We start from the raw sequence: 14,942 nt of genomic DNA, 5'->3' as shown, positions 1-14,942 counted from the left end.
ATAAAGATGGTTAACCACAGATACTTCGAGGCGGACCGCAAAATTTAAACCATTTACATTTAAATCACAATAATAACCTGTCCGCCCGAATGGCGTCCATGGATTTACTGGGCGCTTAGTGTTATAAGATAGGAGCTTGGCAACAGTTTTTTTTTTTTTTTTTTCATTTCATTTATTTCACTATCATCATCGCAGCCTTAGCTGAATTACAAAGATATTTACATTTTCTCAATATTAAAATTTGTATAAAAGTATAAAACCAATGATAATTATATATAAAAAAGGAGGCAATTTACACAAGAAATACAATACAGGAACATTCAACAAGTTTAGCATTAAAATATTAAAATAGAAAAAAAAAAACACCAAAGAGGACCAATAAGAATTGCATAGCTGTACTGGGTGATATATAATGATTATTCATTTAGAAGCGAGATAAGGTATGGTATTGCACTTTTTCTATATCTTTCAACTCTGCATTTGGGTTGTTGATACTTTACACGTCTTAGTTTCATGTTACTTACATTCTTCACTGGAAACCATTTTCCAAAATGAATACTTTTTGAACAATTGAGAGCAAACTTATAGCATAGATTACGCCTTCTATCAGATAAAGTATCTAAAGAAAGATCATTGAGTGCTTGGTCATAACATATGTAGTCATTACACAATATTATTCTGCAAGCCCTTTTTTGGACAGATTCTATCATATCACTTTGTTTCTTAGTGAGACTAGAATGCCATACTGGGACAGCATATTCAACACTTGGTCTTATGTAACTCTTAAATACATCTACAAGATCAAATTTCGGAAGATTGAACTTTCTTAATCTACACAATATATGCAGACGTCTGCTGGCTTTCGATACAATTTCTTTAACATTACGGTCCCATTTGAGGTTGGCTTGTATCCATAAACCTAGTAACTTAGTTTCATTAACGATTTCAATTGTAGCATTACCAATCAAAAGGGGTTCATGTTCATATTGATTTCTTTGAAAGTTAAAATACATAGTTTTACATTTAGTTGGGTTAAGTTTTAGTTTGTTTTCATTAGACCATACATTCAGTAAAGCAACATCATTCTGAATTGAGGAAATTTCATCCTTTTTTACTATCTGTCCTATGCACAAATCATCTACATATTTCCAAGTTTTACATGGCGAGTCTTGCATGGCATCATTAATTAGAGCAAGAAAGATCATAGGCCCAAGGAGTGTGCCTTGAGGGACGCCACATGTTAGATTAACACTCATTGATAATGTGGATTTATAGCGTACTTGTTGGGTTCTGTTTGACAAAAAGCTAATTAACCACGGTACAATTTCAGGTCTACAGCCAAGTGTTACTAATTTAGAAACTGCTATTGTGTGGTCAACACAATCGAGTGCTTTACTAAAGTCAGTTAAAACTAACTGACCAACAGATTTGGGAATGTTACTACCTTCATAGAACACATTTAGTAGATCAACCAAATTATGGGTTGTAGAAAAGTGTTACCTATCTTGCGCCGCGTAGCGGCGCTATATAATCTTTGGTTTGTCTACTATTATGGCACTCAGTTGCAGGGGTAAGGATTCATCCTGTGTCACCCATGACTTTATATTGGTCATTAAATGAGAACACATTGTACGAATAATGACAAGACATGATTCTGTTTTACCAACTGCTCATCATGAGCAATTTAATTAATACTCTAAGAACAAAATATTCTACAAGTTAAATAATCATCATTGACGTTTCTACAGAATGAAACATAACCTGTATAATACTTTAAATATGTCTCAGGGAGAGGGGATGGATGTAGTGTACAGAAAAAACAAACATTATTCAAAACATCCATTATACAATCAAGTAACCAAACAAAAAAGTACAAATTTACAATTTGTTAATTACAAGGTATTTTCAACCATAAATGCTTTACTTTTTGGCTCTACAAATGAAGGTTATTGAACTAACCTTAAATGATAAACATTTATACAAAAATCACTTTGATCCTGAAATTCCACAAAATTATGACATTGCGTCTAATGCATAAAACAATTTATATTTATTTAAAAAAATATGAATCATGATCGATAATAATAATAATGATATAATACTGATTTGTCAGTTGTGGACTTTTGTTTAATAAAAAAATTAACTATTTTTACCCTTAACGAGGGGTAAACACATATAACGCATTTTTAAACAAATGTATACAGTACTGTACCACAATTGTTTATAGTTGTGTGTACCCCGTTTGTGCTCACTCATTGTTGTCAAGGTAATTCTTAAATTCTTTTTTTAGAAAATTTATTTTTAAAAGGAGCAATAGTTTTCAGATATTTAATAGTAGAATTTAAACTACTACAATTAACTACTAGTAACTATATCAATATATTTTCATACAGAAATAGTTTTGATTTTAACAGTGGTTTAACTAAACACTAAAATGAAAACAATTGTGAAAGTAACAAAGTGAAAAGAAAATACTATTAAACTTAGTGGCTATTTTCTTCTTTACATTACAAAATGTATTAAGTAAAGAAAAAAAAAAGTAATAGTCATATTACATAACATAATGGTATAACAAAGTATAGAAAGCCATAAAATAATGTTACAAAAATAATTAAAAATTATATAACTAAAATAAGATGATTTAATAATTTGGCAAGTGGCCATGGAGGGCGGCATGATGGTACCGTCAGGCGTCCATGTTTTGTTTGTCTTATTCCTACCATCAATGGGACAACCCATCTGGAGGGTGCGTTAACACTGACGTTGACACTGCATATCAATTAATCAAACAGAATTTGCTTTGTTATCACTTTTTTGTTTTGTTTGTATCAAGAGTAAAATATTCTTGGGTCTGACAATATCACCCAATACATTATCAGATACATTTAACTTTTAGTGTACTCATTCAACAATCAGATTTGAAAATGAAAGGCAAACATTACAAAAAAATCATCTATTGAGGTAGTCAAATTGTATTGTAATAACCAAATAAAGATAAAGTTAGTTAATATTAATATTCAAAAACATCTTTTTGCTCCAAATAATTGTGGTGATTTTCTCAATAGACCCCTCTACAATCATTGTGGTCGAAAGTAATTCTAATTAGGGACCAAAGTAGGTTAAAACACCAATTGAGGTATTATGGTAACACATTAAATCATGAATATAATGGAAGATTACAAAATTTGCTTAAAACAAATCTACAAAAAAAAATCTTGTCTTTGGACATTCAGAGACTGCTTTATGAATACTCTAGTTGAGTAAATGAGCTAATGATGGTACAACATTATAAACAGACCTGTAAATAAAACATGTTTGGACGACTAGGCTTTTACACAAGCACTTGAACTACACCAGTAGTATTATATATATTTTTGCAACATGTTTTTGTTTGTCGCACTTTGTCTGTAACTATTCAATGTCAACTTTTCATGACAATTTAGGTGCTGTGTTTGTTTGTGTATATTAAAACGACAAAGCCAAATCATCCTCCATGTCATATACAGGTCATGCATGGGAAAACACATACACAATCACAGTGGATTCTATATTTCACCAAAATATATTACTTAATTTGTTTGGCCTTTTCATTTCCAATACTAACATTACATCAACTATACCATGACAAAAATATTCTGTAATGATACAATGAGATGGTGAGGAAGGTGGGAGTTTCGAGTTTCTTCTTGTTTATTTTTTTTTTAGTTTCTGAGTTGAGCCTAGTACATTACTGATTATGTTATTATCATTTCTACATACTGTATTGGTTGAAAACAAAATAGGTGCCACACATTTTCTTAAAACAAGACAAATTCTCAAAGTATACATGTTTTGCCAAATATTTTCTATTCAAAAATGAATATGAAATCATTATTTTTGGTTTCTTTTGAACTTTGACCTTGACTGGACATCGTAATGATAAATGTTATACAGTGTCTAATTTACCATGATTAAAAAAAGATGCATTCAAAATGACTACGGTATAACAATAATTTTTGTTCTATTTTTAATTGTTTTGTTTATAAAATACATAAATTTCAGTTTTCTTTTTAACAATTTTAAATTACCGTGAACGTTTTCAAAACAGATTTCATATTATTTTTTCCTGGAAAATATTTAATTCTTTCATTATAATTTATATGAGCTACAAAATTCACAAAAACTACAACATATCGTCAATATAGAGCAAAATCTCTATGTCCCGTCTATGTCAAAGGTCATTTGAGTACAGCTATCAACAATGCATCTTAAATTACAATTAATTTACAGCATCTTCTATGTGACAGATTCGTAATGGATACAAATTACCCATATTGCATCTGGCAGGAAGATGTTAACGACCTCGTCAATCATGTCAAATGTCACCATACTGTCAAGTTGAAACATTTTTTTCAATAAATAGATTACAATTTACACTGTCATATTGAAGACTATAACATACAAATTTTAATTATCTTTTTTTACACGGCTCTCACTCTTCATCTCTCATTATCAAATTGTTCACCTGCATTTACAGGTATTTAGATTTCCAGCACAACACACTAGAATACAATGGAAGCTTGTCAATAAATAGGAGTTGAGGATTTTCAAGGTAGGATAAAGGGATAAAATACAAGCTTCGGTAGTTCCAAGCTAGTCAAATACCGCATCAGCTAATATCGTCTGTCAAGAAGCTTTCCAAACCAGTCTTGGCCTGCCAAGCCTTGCCAAATGTCTCTCAATGTGTAGGCTTGGGAGGTTGTATTAGCTTACTAGGCCTAGAATAGTATGATGGACTAAGCTCAATATGCTTAGGAGAAAGTTTTACATTTCTAGGCCTGATGCCTGATGAAAGGTCCATTTGCTCTCTTGTATATTGTTATTTCTTTACTGGTTAACAGAATCAACAGCCAAATCTATCACTCAAATCATCCCATAAACAAATATTGTCTTGCAATAAAAGATAGGTGGGAATGCCAGCACCTTGCGAAAAAAAACTAAACATATGTCCAGAATACGAGGTGGCTTGCAGTATAATAAATTGTCTGTCAAATTGGTTTTTTTTCAGCAAAACATTATTGACATCCACCTCGTATAATTACCATCCATAGAATGCATCTGGCTCTTGCCATTACGATCATTTAAGTCATCATAGAGTCTTATGATTCGCAATAGCTTACAATATACAAAATATATTTAACACGCATTTGGCCAGCACCAACAAGTACTCTCTTTTTAAATCAGTTTTGCCAGCTTAGGAATTTCTATGGGTCGAGGAAAAGCAAGAGTTCATCACTGGTATCAGTACTGTTTGGTGCTTGCTCTTGACCAAGAAGCGATAACAAATCTGCGTCTACCACTGTGTCTGGTAAAAGCTGAAGGAAAAATGTGATGATTGAGTTAAAATCTAATTTAATAATTACTAAACTGCTATGGTTATAATATTTAAATGCAATGTAATGAATATACTGTATTCAAAATGTGTAATTTGCAAGGTGGCGTTTATTAACAACAAACATTACTGAATTATACAAATATACTCACATCCAAACCAGTTTCTTCTTCCCCTTCAATAACAGCTGCTGGGTCAAAGTTCAACTCTGATGAATGTGTCATTCTATTGTTTTGGTGGTTTTGGGATGGTTGGGATGGGTTCGGTAATCCGCCATTATTATTTGACATTACATTCCGACTATTTTGGCTTGGTGGCATATTTTGTGGCATCTGATTTGACTGTAGTGGGTCTCCATGTTGCATCATATTCGCGTGACTATTGCTGACTGGAGGCATGCCTGGCGTGGGTGGTTTCATAGAGTTCATAGTTCGTTGCTGATGTGATTGTTGCTGATGTGCTTGATGTTGTTGCGGATGCTGTTGGTGTTGAGGGTGTTGTCCCATTGGGGATAGATGAGTAGATTGCCGCAGTGGTTGTGTAGTTGGGTGGGAGGCATTTAATGGTGAGTGAATCTGGAAAATAAACAGAAAGTAAATTATGTAAATATTTATCAAACTGCTCCTAATATACTGTAAATATACTTTAAAAATAGTAAATGGCATCCTTGTGAAAAACACCAATTTGGGATTTTCTATCCATTTTAAAATAAAGTTGTTTTTATTATTATGAATAACAAGTTAGATTAAACCTATACAAATTCCTAACTTTGGTATCTATAATTGTTGATTGAATAAAAATTGTAACTTTTTAAATCAACCTTTGCTTATATATGTATACAAAAATATTCCTTTAACTCCAATTCTGAAAAAGCAATATTATTATTACTAACCTGGGCATCCGGGTTAAATCTTTTTTCAACACTGACTAAATCATTGGCTGCAATGTTTGTATCTTCAAAATGTTGCATTTGAGCAGTGCCAAAATTTGTCCCCCTTTGTGCTGGGTTGAAGTTGTCAAAATTATTAAAGTTTGGCATGTTTGAACTTGGAACCGTGCCCTGACCTGAAATACGAAAAAAAAAAGAGAATACATTACATAGACACAGAGCTGTCAGAAAACGTACATCACTAACACAATAGCATGCAGGAATAGTAATATAAAGATATCTGGAAATTATTGCACTCAAAGGATTTCAAACAACACAATGGATTAAAATGAAAGATTTACACATAAACATATTCTGTGTAGTACTCTTTTCCATTTAGTCTCTATTCCAATCTAGCAATGACACTTTATTTCCATTACACCTTCCTTATGACCCTTGGAGGTAGCCACAAATCTTTAGAAATAAAATGATGGTCTATGACACATTGGTGTAGTGGCCATGTCTGTCTGTGGCCTTACCTTGACAATAGTCTGGTGGAGGTAGTGTTCCATATGGTGAGGGTACCATGCCTTCATAATTGTTCATAGTAGGCATAGTCATACTTCCTGGCGACATTGCTTTAAATCTTTTAGCAGACTGGCAGTTTTCAATTACTAAAAGAATGATAAAAGTTGGAATATTAGAAATTATAATGCCAAGACACTTGCGCCCCCTCTTTTGCCACAACAGCAAAGACATATATGTGTAAAGCTCTATCTACACTATCAAACTAGATTGACAAAAAAGTGTGATGTGCCCAAATATGGCAGTAATGTGACATCATTGTCTTTTGTCACAAGTTTGATAGTGTAGACAGAGCTTAAATAAGACTGGACTGAATCAAAGAAAAAATAGGATGAAAAGATTATCCTAATTGTGAGATATGACACACATTAACAGCACATCCAAAAGATATATGTGCATCTATACATCTCTCTTTGAAGAACCAATACTATTGAAGAAATGTTCTTACCTGGTTCTTCGTCTTTTATGTCAGGTTTTAGCGGTACAGGTTTCCAACTTGAACTTGCATCGATCGTAACCTCTTCAAATTCTACTGATTGGACTGCGGTGAGAATGCCCCACATAAATTGGTCAACTTCTAATCCTTCAAGGGATGCTGCTTTACTGTAAGACAAATTATGATAAATATGTTTGAGACACCGTAAATAAAATATTGTGTAAAATGATGTTATAATTACCTAATATTAGTAGTCCAGGAATGTGAAATGTAAGCTTAGTAAGTTTTTGTATATTGTTTTGCTTATTGCCAAGTTGAGATCAATGTTACTTAATACTAAAGTAGAACAACTCTATTCAGGGGACACTCCTACTAAGGGGATAGTTTCATATAAAAGGAATGAGTGCCAATATATGGCACTATGGTAAACTCCCTATTTAGGGGACACTTTTATCAAGAGAATAATTTGTTGGGTCCTATTCAATTTGGCCATATATGATTACACTGCTTTATATTTTGACATGCTAAGATGCTGAATCAACTGAAAACAAAAGTAGTATTATAAGAATAGGTCAAATAACAAAACAACAATGAATTTGACAACTAGAGAATGGATGTCAATACTCCTCTATGCTAACAAAATCTAGGCAAATAACTTACTTGCAAACAGGGCATCGCCAAGAACCTCGTTCACAATTTAATTGCAGATATGATTCTAAATCAAAACATTGTATGTGTTTACAGTCTGGACCACGAGCAGGTAATGTTATCCGCCTAAATGTGATTGGACATTTTAATGAAACCTTCACCGCCGTCTGCTCAACACCGGTGTCTTCTAAACAGTTTGATGATGCTTCGTTTGAAAAGTTTCTTTTAACTGAAAAATAAAGTAAGAATAATCATAAAAAAGTAAAAAAAAAACCCTTGAAACATCGATCTTTGGTGGAATATCAAGAAATAAGTTTATACAACAACTTACTTTTGGTAATGCAATGTTCTGCCGGTAAGAGGCGTTTCCTTAATAGACCTTGAAGCACTGACCTGACTGTAGGCCGATGAACCAGTTGTAAAACGAAGAGATGTGACTGTAAATATAATAACATTGGTAATTAATAGTCATCTCTAATGGCAAATATACATAAACAATATGATAAAGAGAACTCTGGTTGCATTCACACTGAAAATTAGATACCTAAGAGAGAGAGAGTCTGTGGCTATTAAATGCATCCATACACAAAATACCTGGTAATTGTACTGGAAATGTTTTAAACTATGTTTGAAAACCGCCACAGAGGGGTTGTGGGTTGAGAGTAATGGGGTATCAACATTCTATTGGAAAGGTTCTAAACTGCATTTAAACCACTCGGTGGGTGGTGTGGTATCAACATTAAATATTAATTATATAGCTATGCAAATACACCCACCCTTCTAGATACACAAGCAACAGAGGATTTCATTAAGACAACCAATTCCACATACTCTATCAATTTATAAAACGCATTTCCAAAAAAAAAGACCAAAGCGCTGTACAATAAGTAGAGCAGTATACAAGGACAAATAGAACATCTAAATTATTCCTTAGGGAAAAGAAAACTGTTTAACAATTTCTTGGAGCTATGTGCACATTTAAAATAAATAAACAGAGTTTTCCAAGATGAAACATATGATCAAGGTAAACAAACAAAATTCTATAAACTACTTACACAACAGCAGGCAGTAACTGTGATTTGTATTGTGTTTCTACCAGCTTGACACACTTCTTTTAAATATAATGGTTTATGTGAACTCTTGTTGTCCCCCCTCTCAATGCACAATGGATTGGCATTCACACTGACTTGCACCGATGCTGGCCAGTTTGTGCTCATCTGCCGGTCCTCATGGTGGTAACATTTAAATTGCAGTTCAAGATCATGCCTATACAGAAAGATAGATAAGAACACTTACTTCTTATGTACAATATGAGTAAAAAAAATTAGAAGTCTCAGTCTGAGAGAATAGCAATAATTATTGGATTTCAATAACACATTTATATATTTACCTGTACATAAGTGTTTGATGAACGGATGGTCGGAGTTGGAAGACATGGTTGCTGACTGCCAAATTGTGCTCCAATCGGAAGGGCGCTAAGACGATACCATCTCTGACTGGGAATGTCATCCGAAGTTCATCAGATACTAGCACTGTAAAACAATAAAAACAAATGAATTAACAATGATATACAAATTAAAAAGTCATTGGTCAGGGGAAAAAATTGTCTAGAATAGATGAAAATGTTGAAATCTCAGCATGACTTCCTTGTTTTCTGTGGATTAACAGACATAATAGAAAAGTCCATACACTTTCTACATAAATAAATACTCTACTTACCTGAAGGCTTTATGTCAACAGGACCATTGGAGTAGGATTTCATGTCTGCTGGGCCATTGGAGTAGTTCTTCAAATCTGGTGGGCCATTTGGGTATGGCTTAACGTCCTGTGGGGTCGGTGACATATAGGAAGGAATGTTTGGGCCTGGGGTGAGAGGCGGAGTTGGGTTACCGGGCATACCACCTGGTGAGTGCTGGAAATTCACAGCATGTGAATTCTGTAAGGTAAATAGAATTTATATGTTGATACAAATAAGACAACTTATCTTTCAAGGTAATTCTTAGTTTTTCTAATATTTAGCAAGATACGTTCCTGTAATGACTCTTCTTAGTCCTATGGCATTTACTTTACCTTTTCTTGTACAGTATGCAAAATTGAAAGTAATCTTTATCATGAACAGTGGAATTAATTAAATTACAATATAAAAAAATCTATATACTTACTGGTAACTGTCCAATATTTGGTTGGTTGTATTGCATGCCCATAGGGTGATCCCTAAAAAATGGTCCGTTACCGCCCATACTTCCATAATCGCCCCTTAATGGTATTTTCTGACGTACCATGAAGTTCGGGGAGGCCATCCGTGATTGAGCTTGGAACGTATTTGACATCTTTTGGTATGAGTTTGGTGGAACATTATGCATGTTCTGATATGCTGGGTTAGATGCAGCCTAAACAGAAAATATAAAATATTCTATATAATACTTTCAATTGAATACAAACAAATATTATATACTGTAACATTTACTACAGTATCTATATAATGAAAATATTTTGACAAGCACTTTCTATAAGAAGTTTATGGTGAATGAAGTTTTCTTGTATTGTAGGGGAATTAAAACCAATGTTGGGGAGTATTGGCAACAAAATAAATTGTCCTTATATATAGAAAATGCAGATTTGACTAAGCAAAATCAATGTATGCTCAATAACACTATCAATACTAAGTACTGTACAGTACAATAAAAATACAAAGGTTTGGGGTACACCGTGTGTTTCCAAAAGGAGATAGAGTATAGAATGTCCCGACATACTGGTTGTTATGTTATTGTACAACTCTCCTCCTGAGTACTTATAAAATGATTGCGAAAAAACCTACTGTGTTTTTGTTTATTATTATTAGGAGCATTAGACTACACAAATATGCCTCCTATGTACATTTCATTAGAAACAGTAACTTAACTAAGAAAACAGTAAGACCAAGAACATTTTGTTTACACCATTTATGCTGATTTATGTTGTTAAAGTGGGTGACCTATGCAATAATTTACAAAAGAAAAGGCATGAATAACATTCTGTACTAACCTGAGGGTTGAACCCTGGCTGATTCATGTGACCCGGGTGGCCTGGGTAGGGCCGCTTCATATACTGTGGGTACTGCCTCTGCATACCTGAGCTATACATTTGTTGTTTGTTTCCAAAATTGTTTGGTTGCCCTGGAAATGGTTGGTTGAAACCTGGGCCTGGTCTCATCTATAAATAAAAAGTGATAAAATATTTGATTCTGCCGGTAAACCTAATCTTCTAACCATCGTAAAGACCTCTAGTTCTTAGATTAAAATTTCCGATGTTTCCGGTAATTTATCTTGCAATTAGGAAACCTTTTCTAGTTTAAATTAAGAAGAATTGTTAACACTTATTTATTGCTAGAATGATTGCTTTATTTTTGAATACACCATTTCATCTAATTCACAAAAGATTGATAGTTTTTAATCCAGAATATAAATGATAAATTGTTATCTTTATATGAACTTTGTCCTTTTAATTGATCTACAAATTGCAAATACTGTCAGGCACATCATTTGTCACTATTTAAGTAAAACCATGGGCAAGATTGGGGTTCTTCTTTGACATTGTTCCTGGATTTCTTTTAAAAAGATGGAACTGTTGCCAGATGAAATGCAAATGTAGCAGATTTTTCCTTATCTTCATATTAGCCAGAGGTTTTTGTTTAATTGATTGAAATTCATTCAAAATAAATAGAGAACAACTTTAGAAAAATGACAATGGTACAAAATAATTAGTAAGTTTCAATTCTCTTCAACAAGGAAATAATGACATGGTTAATAATAATTAGTGTTAATTCCTTGTAGCAAATAAGCAAACAAAAATCAACCTACACCACCATAATCCATTCCTTGTTGCTGTTGCTGCTGCTGTTGTTGCTGTTGTTCTTTCAACACCGTTGCTGTTGCTGTAGCAGTTGCCGTTGCAGCCGCTGCAGCTACAGCTGCTGCCGCCGCTGCAGCTGCTGGTTGGGCCATGTCACCTTGCATACCCGGTTGGTGCGTGTTATGAGGGTTTTGTGGGTAGCCATTAGCTGGTCCTCTGTAAGGCTGCGAGTCCCTTCGATATGGTCCTGGTCCGTTCATTGGGAATCCTTTTGCCTGTGCAATGTGATTAGCTGTGTAAGAGTCTTGCTGTTGTAAAAACTGTGTGTTATTCATTCCATTGATTGGATTGTTACCTGATCAAAAAAGGCAATTTGTAAAATGATAACAAACACAATATCTTAACCTTTGAAAAACAAAACAAATTGATTTGTATTGGTACATTGAGTAGAAAACAAATCAGCAATTGTGTTGTCATTGTCATGTAATTGCATTTTTTCTCTTACAGGAGATTCAACTTTTAAAAATCATTGTAACAAAACAGTGGTCTACAGTAGTCTAATAAAAGCTATTAGTAACAATGAATTGTTTATTATTCTCTTTTACTAATAAATCAAAGAGCAAACTAAAGAATAGGCTTTCTGTTATTATTCAGATGGTTGCACATATGTACCAAGATTTACACTATAAAAGTATATTGCCTCTAGAGAAATAAATATTATTATTAAATTGTTGTTGGCTAATGGAAGAAATACAGTTTGATTGATTAATGATTGATTGATGGCCTAACTCAATATAATAATAGTAATTTAATTTTAAAATGAAAACACAATCACTTTTTTATTGACTTTACATATAAACATATTATTTTGTGTATTAAACTTGTAAAATCCATAATAATTATTTCTTTATTATGAAATCCTTTTTCTGAACTGGTCTCAGGAGAGGTTCAGATTTCAAGGGGCTACGTTATTTTTCATATTCAGAATTATAATTGTTTTAATATTTTAAAATTCTAAATAAAACTTACCTCCTTGTACAAATGAATTATTGGTATTTGGTGCACTATTGGTTGTTTGTGTGACACCCCATACTGTCGTTACTACACTCAATGAGGGTTGCTGATGATGTGACTGTCGAGGTGGTCCCTGCCAAGAAAGTCCAGGATCAGGTCTGTAGAGACAAGGGATCAACTTGGATTAAAAGAATGTCATCAAATCGGTTAATATGCAATGTTAACACTTGCATTTTTTATGACCAACTCTATTGAGAATTTAAAATGAAGTTTTATAAAAATTTGAAGCAAGGTAGAAAAAAAAAGTTCAATCAGAATTTAGCAAATATTGAAAAAAAAACAACAACAAATCAAATTTATACTTAAAAATTAATAATTATAAATAATATATCAGTTTATTGGGACATATGCATAAATTGAAAAGTGTGTTAGATTTCAATTGTGACAAAGAATTAATATAAATGTACTGATACAGAAGAATACACTTGTTTTGGGGTTACTGTATGATCTTAGCATAATGCACCTTACATGATACAGTATTCAATAATCTTTAAGTGCTGTAGAAAATGTATTTTAACAAAGTAAATTTCTTTTTTTCAATCAATGTTCTAGTTAATTGATGCTCTATGCTTCTTATTACATACAGAAGGTCAAGGCCAGATATGAATTAATTAAATAAGAATCAAAACTATCTATATTCGGTGCAAAAATTGTCATAGTACAAAGGCTTTTTTTCACAGTAATTTTCTCTTTTTCATACAAAAGTCTTTGTTAATTTTGCCACAGTAGTAGTAACTGTCTAAGATAAGACTATCTGGATATGCTGTAGACCTACAATGCATCAGGCCACTGTAGTGTCTTTGTTTGCACTTGGCAGTATTCCAAGTGGGTGGACCAGACAGATTGATCTAGGCAATAACTTACACAGGCCTACGCAGCAGCAGCCTGATAACAAACCTGACCTTGCAAATTTTGACAATTTTTGTCAGAATAAGCGGAAGCTTGCAATACTAATAATTTGGGCTCATTCATTTTTCCAGACACCTGATATGTACAATATTTGGTATCAAACTTATATTAATAAAAAGCAATCCAATTTCTATATGATTTAAAACACACATGGATTGAAGTACAGTATGTCATAATAAGTTTTTTGTGGATAATAAAATGTTGAGTTTGTAACCTGGCATCATTGGATCATTCTCTTTTTTTTTACACTTTAAAAGGGGTTTCCCCCTAAATAAGAAAGTATCAGCCATTTTTAAAAACATATTATTACTCCTCGTTTGTTTCATGTGAAAGTGTCCCTTTATTAGGGTGTCTGAATAACGGTTTCCTAAAGAAGGGTTCTACTATATTACTTACTGAAAACAAAAATGAATCAGAATAAATTACAAAAAATAGAAGAGAGACCGTTCAACATTAACAGCATTATGTAGCTGGCACTAGTAAATCTATACATACCCTTGTAACATATTTGGCTGCATCCCCTTTGACATCTGAGAATGCATATTAGCGGGGGTAAGGGAAGGGGTGTGTCTGCCGGTTTCACTTGTTCGATTCTTTTGATGGCGTAACAATAATAATCTTCCTAAATCCTCACACCAAAGTGATAGCATAGCTGCAAAGATTTAAAAAATGTAATGATTTAGTAAAACATTTATATCCATTCAATTTAATGTATGTTTTAAGTTCAGAAAATCGAACAAGATATTAAAGATGAAATTGTGCGGGGTGGGTGGAAATGGTTGGGTAATGTTGTATGGCAGCCACACCAAGTTTAAATACCATACTATAAAGTAGGATCTTGAGAACGACTATTACAGAACTGTAAGAGGCATGTACAGTAGTTATTATACTGTATTGACACTAACACTAACAGATTTTGTATTTTACTAATACTACAAATGTTAAACTTCTCTATTTATAAGAACAAAAAACCACCAAAAAAAAACCCAATACACCCAGGTATCAATAAATCAAACACAGTAGTATATTAGCAATTGACATATGAAGATGACAAATTGATTACTGCAAAGAATTTGAATAAATTAAATTGGGAAGTGGTTAGCCAATGGTGGTCTGATGTCCAAGTAGAAATGTCCCTACTGTCATGAGTAAACCACAAACAAAATTTGTCAACATAAAAATAGAAATTCTTAACAAACCACCAAAATATTCCTGAAGCT

At 33.0% G+C, this 14,942-nt stretch overlaps 1 protein-coding gene across 3 annotated transcripts in view; it reads right to left on the bottom strand.

The window, feature by feature from the left end:
* Positions 1–1,652: 1,652 nt before the first annotated feature.
* The window catches only part of LOC144845835 (zinc finger MIZ domain-containing protein 1-like), a 105,834-nt gene continuing 92,544 nt past the window's right edge, over positions 1,653–14,942 (bottom strand). For all 3 annotated transcript variants that reach the window (XM_078703284.1, XM_078703285.1, XM_078703286.1), the window contains 15 exons: positions 14,218–14,374; positions 12,769–12,911; positions 11,748–12,094; positions 10,933–11,100; positions 10,071–10,298; positions 9,628–9,844; positions 9,299–9,440; positions 8,964–9,174; positions 8,240–8,345; positions 7,921–8,137; positions 7,273–7,427; positions 6,779–6,913; positions 6,264–6,436; positions 5,524–5,946; positions 1,653–5,354 (listed from right to left, as the gene is read on the bottom strand). In XM_078703284.1, the coding sequence (XP_078559410.1) occupies positions 5,244–5,354; positions 5,524–5,946; positions 6,264–6,436; positions 6,779–6,913; positions 7,273–7,427; positions 7,921–8,137; positions 8,240–8,345; positions 8,964–9,174; positions 9,299–9,440; positions 9,628–9,844; positions 10,071–10,298; positions 10,933–11,100; positions 11,748–12,094; positions 12,769–12,911; positions 14,218–14,374 (2,933 nt within the window). In that variant the 3' untranslated portion in view covers positions 1,653–5,243. The remainder of the gene's footprint in view (positions 5,355–5,523; positions 5,947–6,263; positions 6,437–6,778; positions 6,914–7,272; positions 7,428–7,920; positions 8,138–8,239; positions 8,346–8,963; positions 9,175–9,298; positions 9,441–9,627; positions 9,845–10,070; positions 10,299–10,932; positions 11,101–11,747; positions 12,095–12,768; positions 12,912–14,217; positions 14,375–14,942) is intronic.

This window comes from Antedon bifida, chromosome 6 (genome assembly GCF_963402885.1).
Source record: "Antedon bifida chromosome 6, ecAntBifi1.1, whole genome shotgun sequence".
Lineage (NCBI taxonomy): Eukaryota > Metazoa > Echinodermata > Crinoidea > Comatulida > Antedonidae > Antedon > Antedon bifida.
The sequence above is the reverse complement of the archived record's forward strand: the minus strand, read 5'-3'. Positions and strand labels throughout refer to the sequence as shown.